We start from the raw sequence: 8,925 nt of genomic DNA, 5'->3' as shown, positions 1-8,925 counted from the left end.
TGAATATTTTGTCTTTCCAACAAGCCTACATACATCTTAGTGCTGTCATCTAGTCGCCTGCTATGAGTTGTAGAAATTGAAAAAAAAACATACACTTAACGTTTTATACGTAACAGAGAAATGACGGTTTTCTCGTTTTTTTTTCAGTGTATTTGGTTTTTCGTGAATTTCTCGACAAGATATCATTGTCAACTTATACTATAATATAAAATTAGGTTTTTAGAGAGGGGTGTTTCAACTTTAACAACCACAAATATGTGTATTAGCATACACATCTAGCTTTAGTTAAATAATAAAAAAAAAAACTCTTTGCATTCACTCTTTTCACTAATTTTAATATGTATATTTTCAAAGAGTTTTGCTTTGATATATTCATTAAATCTCCATCCGACGTGCACTTTAGATGCATATTACCTCGAAGCATCGTCTAACGAGAGCAAAAATACGTTGACGTTGATTAAATCAGGATAAAAGTCAATTTTATTCAATTTCTGCCTGGAACGAAGACATCGAGTAGTAGTTGCTGTTGTTGTTGTTTTCCGGCTTCCAATTACGTTTATATATTTGAATTACGATCACCGCACATGCATGCATCAAATTAATTAACAATTCTGCGGTGCAAATCCGCGATATGGCTTCCGCAGTCTCCGTCGAACGAATTTCATTAAACCGACACCCAATTAGCCTCTAATTCCATTACAAAATGAAATCCTCCTCGTCCGGTCGAAAGTCACGAGTTTTGACAACATTTCCACGTATAATCGTGCTTCAGCTTCTCATTCACAGATCCCCAAATATGAACATTGAATAAATGTTCAGTTTCTTTTTTTTTTATATATTTATTACGCCGTTTCTTTTGTGGATGAAATGAAGGAATTGAAACGGTTTTTGGGGGTGGAGTGGAAAAGCGGTGGAAAAGGCAAGACGAGGATTTACATAAATTTGAACTTTGAGCTAAATCGTCGAGCATTTGGAATGTATAAAGCAACAGAAACTTATCCCATAAAAAAGGGCTCGAATCCTACATGATTACATAAATAATTTAAATCGAATACTTCAGATATTACTCAATAATCCATAGTTGACTTCTTTCGCGATATGAAATTATTTGGTTTATATCAAAGAAATTTTTCTTTTGCTTTTTCTTTGCGACACTTTTAAATATTACACGTAACAAATCTAATATATTTCAACCGTCGAGACAGGAAAACATCCATCAAGGAAGATGTTTCGATCCGGAGTGGAAATGTACATCAGGCGCATACAGAAATGAAGAAGTGTCAGAAAGTGTGCAAAGAAGTTGCGTGAAGCTAAAGTGAAAGAAAGTTTATGGAAATGCAGGAAATGTAAAACGGATGAAGATGAACATTTACGAAAGTCTAATAAATGTAATAAATAAAACACGTTTGAATTATGTAATACGTGCGGTCTAACAAAAGTTCGATTAGTTGGATGGAAAAAAACATTTTTTTTATTTTTATTTTATTTTAATACATTTCTTCAGTTGACTTTTTGGAGCTTTTCAAGATTGTGGAATTTCTACCAACATTACATCACTAATCTAGCATTTTCTCCTATCCATTCTTTCCTATCCATTTCACATGAAATATCGTTAAAATTTAACAAATTGAGAAATAGCTTTTGTTTTTTTCAGAAACAAATGTATTAACGCCAACTAAACGAACTTTTATTAGACCCCACGTACATGTATTACGTACATCTAACAGAGATAACTCTTCTAATTAGTAATCGCTTTTGCTATTCCATCGCAATTTGCAAGTGAAATTTCTGAAAGCGGAATTATTAGATTTCCGATCAATCGAATTAAGTGGATGGATTGAGTGGAGGAGCGCAGTGAATCACATCCCATTTATTAACGGACGAATTATTGATTTAATCTGGATTAAAATAAAGGATTTTTGTCGATTCAATCTTCTAGTCACCATTTAAATAACTTAATTTCTTTTACATTTAATGAAAACGGCTTTCGTTTCGTTTCGTTTCATTTCAATTCGATGAGTCGAGTAATTAAATTTCATCCGAGGGCTTCATTTGATTCGTCATATCCAATTATACAAGATCGGATTTTACTCGTCTCTTTCTCTTGTCCGTTTCATTGGAAGAGAGAAATGGGACAAAGCTGTAATTGTTCTGAACGACGAGAACAAATCGTTTCAAATTGAATATCTTGTGTGCAATTAATTTGGACGACTTTTTTTTTTATTAAATAAAATAATGATCGAATTGGATTCAGAATAAATTAACATTCATTTCTCAATAAGAAAAAATCAATAAAACATATAAAAAAGATCAATCGAAATGCAACATTTCTATATTCATATAATAAGACACGATTCTTAATGTAAAAAATTTCAAAAAATGAAAAAAAAAAAAAAATCAGCTTTACAAACTTTATATCAAATTATATGAATACAATAAGATATGAAACAATAATAATGTATAAGATCAACATTCTTTAAGTAAAATTCATGCTAAATTATTTGAATAAGTATTTACTATAAATCTACATCTAATTCCAATTTTTCTATTATCATGATAAAGTGATCAGAAATCTTATGAAATTTAATTAAAATTGATACATACTAAATTGTAGAAGTATTCATTCTTAATTTTTCTCTAATTACACTAAATGAAAAATATAATTTTAGTGACAATTTGATGGAAATTACACATTTTTCAATTTGAAGTGAAATTCATTGTATTAAGTTTACAAACAAATCTAGGTAATATTTAGACAAATGGAAAAAATCGCGCACAATTAAAACAAATATCTAAAAAAAAAAATAACGGACTAAACTTAAATTTTGAATTATCACCTGAAAATAAACTGAAACCTGAAAATAATCTACAAGGTTTCAGATTGAATCACTTTTAAGTATGATTTAGTTTATTAAAAACTAAATAAATAAATAATATTGATAAATAAAGCTTGTAACTTTTATATTTCAAGTGAAAAATCTTAATTTTTTAAAGTTTGGTAAAATTTTTGAATAATAAAAATTTGATGTAATTTAAAATTTTATTTGTAAATATGTTTTAATATAACAAATGGACTGTAAAAAAATTATTAAGAATGTTTTAATTGTTACTGTTTACATTTATTAATTATAATATAAAGATGTGAAATGTATAAGAATTGGAAATTGAATTTAATGAAGATATTCTTTAGTGTTTTAATGAATTTGTCGTCTTTAATTATAAAAAAATGTAGAGAAATAATTACTTGAAAGTCATCTGCAATTAAAGCTAACGAAGTCTCACTCTTTAGATGCGAACGCTTAATTTGATTTGTCCTTTTCTTTGTGAAAGACGAAACTAATTGTTCTGAAAGCTGTAGTGTTATTTGCAAGTTTTGCCCGAAGTTCGGGGATTTAACTTTAAGTCCTTGCGACAATTCCGAGAGTCTGCGGTCTTAATTCGCTGCGTTTTCTTCTTGTTCTGTTGTAGCTGCGAGCATCCACACGACCCGGGGATTCGGCGGATACAGAATGTCCACGTGCATGCCCGGATCTTCGTTGCGATTCCTCGGACCTTCCGTCAAGATCGCAATTCCGTTGTCGATACTCTGGGGAACGGCTTGCTCTTTCCTCGCCGCTCTGATCGTCCAGTCGACGAGGACGTTGAGCGCTCGCCGAATCCTCGACGATCAGAAGGAAGATCTGACTGTGTTGGCTTCTATAGAGCTGTGCTTGGCGCTGATCACCTTGTCCATTGTCGTCGTCTTGATGCGGATTGATTGCAGATACGACCCCGACTGACCCGGACCCCCGGCCGGTGGAGGCGGCCACGGCACCGGCATCGGCGTAAGCGTCGTTGGGGGTATCGGAGGATTCTCCGTTCCCGCTGCTCCCAACAACGAGAGGGTCAGCAAAGTAGCGTGGATGGTGTAGAAAGTGTCGAAGAGATCGGAAAGGGATGAACGTCCTCCTGTCGTCAGACCCTTTCGATATCCGTAATAGCATCGATTCCCTTCGCCGTTGCCATCATCCGCACTTTAAAAATAGGAAATTGGAAACTAAACTTCTCGAAGCGCAACAACTATATCTCTTCGCGTTATGTACAGAGCGTCTCACTTTATCAACTCGAGTCACAAGATATAGTGCACTCTGCTGAAAGCATCTTAACTAACTTTTATACTGCATACATTTAGAACAAATCTATAAATTCATTATATAAAACAACAAAATCTCCATTACATTCAAGCTACAATTATAACAAAACAAGAAAAGTAATAATTTTCAACTTTCAGCTATTCAATTCACACTAACAATGACTATAATTTAAAAAACTAAACTCTTTTCTTTTGGTAAAGAAATCTTTAATATAAATGTAATTTGTAACGTAATTATTATATTTTCTACACGATTTGAATTCGATTGCTTGCGCAAATTGTGCGAATCGGTCAGAAGCAATCGTTTTCGCGAAACAAGTTTAAGAACTTCTTTAAAGTTTGCTACAAGAAACTCACAACAAAAACTATTCACGGATTCGTAAATTTGTTGGATTCAATAAAAATTCAACGTATTCACTAAACTTAATCATTTGTAGTCATGTCAAATTGTAATACTTTAAATCTAAGTTTTCATTATTGAAAAAATTAAGATTATTAAACAAGATTTATTGTAATTATTTCAGTGACTTTATGAAAATGTGAAGAAAGTTTCAATTGAAGCAAATTTCTTATGAATGAGGAGTTAAATGTACATTTCTGTAACTTAATATAGATGTAATTATTGTATTTAGATTAGAGAGTAAAGAAAACGTAAGAAGTAACACTGAATGTGAATTAATGCAGAAAACAATGATTGAAAACAGAAACACCTTTAAATGATTCGCATTTCAATAAATCGTCAATGTTTTCTTAGAAAGTAAAGTTAAATTGAACATTTAGCAAAAACATTCGTGAATGATTTAAAGCGATGAACGAATGGAAAATTGAGTAAAACGATTTGAAATCGTGAATGTTTCGTTATTATCGATTTTGCACTCTATTGAATTGGCAAATGCGTTCGTTTGTTGCTGCGCCGGGCGCGTTTTGTAGGCGAAACTTGAGCGTTTTTCAATAAAGTTTTGTGGTAAGTGCAGGACCGACGAAAAGCCACCGCTTCAAGTGGAATGTAAACAAGCAAACTACTAAATTATATTCAATTGATTCCTGCATTCCTCCACCAATCACGAACGCATGCAGAAATTGCTCCTGCAGCTGCAAATCAATAAATGAACACACTCATACGAAATGCACTTCGCAGCAGCAGCATCATTATTCTTTATAAAACTCCCCATTTATTTGTGTTTATTTGTGTATTCTTTCAGAACTTTGTACATATATATATAATAATAATTATCAATTTGTGTGCAGTTTTCAGTGAGCAAAAACACAATTAAATTATTATTTTTTTCGCTACGCTTTTGAACGTTCACAAATTGTTTGAAAAACTTTTGTAAATATACGAAAAAACTCGTTTAATCCAAATATATATTTCTACCCTACATATTATATAAGCGTAGCAATAGAAACAATGAATGTCAATTGATTATGTAATCTATATAGTGAACCACACACAATTTGTATACCCATGTAGATATTAAATAAAATATATATACATATGTACCAAATAAATCCATTCTTCTCGTCTAACATTATTGAATTCGAATGCACAAAAGCGTCGAGCCAAAATAACTATAGTATTTTGTTCATTATTACGTGTGTTTCAAAGGAAACTTTGTAGTGCATGGATTTCGAAGCGACAGTTCAAGTGGAAATCTCTCCTATATTACTCTGTATTTCACCTGCATATATTCTCGTTTTCCCTATTAGGTTTTCAGACGTTCGAACTTTTGCTAGTTCTAAAGACTCAAATGCAAAACACTGGTAATTGAGACGGCATGAATTATGCATGTTCGCATTGTTAACTTCGCCTCCGCTTCTTAATTTCCTCTCCAAATCCCACCAAAACATTCACCATGAATACTGATTTTCCTTAATTACAAAAACTCTGTTTATATTTTCCTATTCTGTGACAATTATACAGATTTATGTGTTTTATTTTTTTGTACAAAAAAACTTGTCACTTTTCAGAATTGCAATTTCGAAGTAATTAAAATTTGTACGGAAAAACGTGAAAACTTTATATATTTCTCAATTTTATGTATATTTCCTTTAAATCGCTTAGATTTAGGATATTCAGATCATCAGAGATATTAAGGTAAGTAATGTTTTACTAAGAAATTAAGGAAATTCACTATGCAACAAAAATGTTATGATACTATAGTTGTTTCGTCCTTTGATAACAACAAAAAGTACTTAAAGTTGTGAAACTCTGGATAAACTTAATGGTGAAAGTTTAAATGTAACCATAATTTTCATACAAACATTAATAAAGTCGGTAAAATGCGTTTTTTAATATAATTTACCAACTTTTTTTATATTTTATTAAAGTTTCTAAGAATTAACAGGAATTAAGTTAAAAACGTAGCGTTTCTCAACCTATTACAACATATTAATTTGTAGTTAAACATTTGACACGACCCATATAGGTTGAGAAACGCTGCTATTAAGGAATTGTAAGGATTGTTAAGTTTGTTTTTCCTTTTTCGCTGATCAACAAAAAAAACTCGTCACTTTTCGCAATTGCAATTTCGAAGTAATTAAAATTTCTACGGTAAATGTGAAAAATTTATGTATTTCTTTAAATTTCTCAATTTTATGTATATTTCCTTTAAATCGCTTAGATTTAGATATATTCAGATCATCAGAGATATTAAGGTAAGTAATGTTTTATTAAGAAATTAATCAAATTCACTATGCAACAAAAAAATGTTATGATTCTATAGTTGTTTCGTTCTTTGATAACAACAAAAAGTACTAAAAATTGTGAAAGTTTAAATGTAAAAGAGAACCATAATTTTCATACAAACATTAATAAAGTCGGTAAAATGCGCTTTTTGATATAATTTAACAACATTTTTTTTATAATTTATTAAAGTTTCTAAGAATTAACAGGAATTAAGTTAAAAACGTAACGTTTCTCAACCTTTTATTACATATTAATTTGCTATTAAGAAATTGTAATGATTATTAAGTTTGTTTTTCCTTTTTCACTGAACAAAAAGAATCTTGTCACTTTTCATAATTGAAATTTCGAAGTAATTAAAATTTCTACAGTAAATGTGAAAAATGTATGTATTTCTTTAAATTTCTCAATTTTATTTTATATTTAGAATACACAGATTATCTCTGTTGAAGGTGAGAAATGATTATGTAAGAAATATAAAAAAAATTTCCTTTTTCCATTTTATTCATTATACAACAACCAATATTATGATTCTACAGTTGTTTCGTCCTTTAAATGCAGCAAAAAGTATTAAAAGTTGTGAAAGTCTGGATAAAATTAATGCTGAAAGTTTAAATGAAACCATAATTATCACAAAAACATCAATAACGTCGCTTTTTGATATAATTTCATAACTTTTTTTTATGTTTCATTAAAGTTTTTCTTATAATTAACAGCAAAAACGCAGCGTTTCTCAACCTATTACTACATATTAATTTGTAGTTAAACATTTGACACGACCCATATAGGTTGAGAAACGCTGCTATTAAGGAATTGTAAGGATTGTTAAGTTTGTTTTTCCTTTTTCACTGAACAAAAAGAATCTTGTCACTTTTCATAATTGCAATTTCGAAGTAAAATTTCTACGGTAAATGTGAAAAATGTATGTATTTCTTTAAATTTCTCAATTTTATGAATATTCTCTTTAAATCGCTTAGATTTAGAATTGATTCTGTAAGAAATATAATCAATTTTTCCTTTTTCCATTTTATTCATTATACAATAACAAATATTATGATTCTATAGTTGTTTCGTCCTTTAAATGCAGCAAAAAGTATTAAAAGTTGTGAAAATCTGGATAAAATTAATGCTGAAAGTTTAAATGAAACCATAATTATCACAGAAACATTAATAACGTCGCTTTTTGATATAATTTAACAACGTTCTTTAAGTGTTTCATTAAAGTCTTATAATTAACAGCAATTAAGATAAAAACGCTGCGTTTCTCAACCTTTTACTACATATTAGTTTGTAGTTTCTACACAAGGTTGAGAAACGCTGCTATTAAGGAATTGTAAGGATTGTTAAGGGTTTCATGAAAATGAAAACAAACGAGATTTCTGTTGATTTATTTTTATAAATAATTTATTTCTTCGTCCTCAAACAAAATTGGTTCAGTGTGTGTGTGTGTGTAAGTGTGTTTCGCATAAATTCTCAAAAATTGTTTTCTTTTTATTTGTAACTAGTTTTAATATGTAGTCCAGTTAGTTATTGAGTGCGAAACGAGATCATTTTTCTTCCCGAAACAAAAAAAATAATTTAAAAAAAAAAAATCATAAATACGCGAATTAAAAACAATCAAATAAATTGCACTAGTCTTCAATAAAAAAAAAAACTAATAAACAAAAGAATAAATAAATAAATAAAAGAAGATCGGTCGTCTTTGATCATATTATGCAAATTGTTCACAGAAAACAATTGCGTTTATTTCAATTATTTTTATCTTTAAAAGGAAGAACAACATATATAATTTCTGTACATAAACTAGGTTTGCTTGTGTTTGTTGTTGTAATTTGGGTGTTTTATAATAATGTTATAATATTTACAATATAAAAGGTGGAGGAAAAAAAGGTGTGGATGGAAATAATAAAAAAATAATAGTAATAATTAATATAAAATAAAACAATACATACAATATTCTTTGGCGAAATTATATACAGAAAAAAAAATATAATAATCATTAAAAAAAATAAACGTAACAAATAAGAAGAAAAGAGTATCTGCTTGTCCATAATAATATTTCTGTTGTTGTTTCTCCATATTTTTGTGTTTTTTTTTTGTTTTGGAAACT

At 29.6% G+C, this 8,925-nt stretch overlaps 1 protein-coding gene across 1 annotated transcript; it reads left to right on the top strand.

The window, feature by feature from the left end:
• The first annotated feature begins 3,473 nt into the window (after positions 1–3,473).
• Positions 3,474–4,543, top strand: LOC108557321. The gene has a single exon (XM_017913791.1). It carries the CDS (start codon positions 3,510–3,512, stop codon positions 3,777–3,779), a length of 270 nt encoding a protein of 89 aa, XP_017769280.1. The 5' UTR covers positions 3,474–3,509; the 3' UTR covers positions 3,780–4,543.
• The last annotated feature ends 4,382 nt before the right edge of the window (positions 4,544–8,925 follow it).

Source organism: Nicrophorus vespilloides, unplaced genomic scaffold, assembly GCF_001412225.1.
Source record: "Nicrophorus vespilloides isolate i.1.1-1 unplaced genomic scaffold, Nicve_v1.0, whole genome shotgun sequence".
Lineage (NCBI taxonomy): Eukaryota > Metazoa > Arthropoda > Insecta > Coleoptera > Silphidae > Nicrophorus > Nicrophorus vespilloides.
Note: the sequence above shows the minus strand (reverse complement) of the source record. Positions and strands in the feature narration are given on the sequence as shown.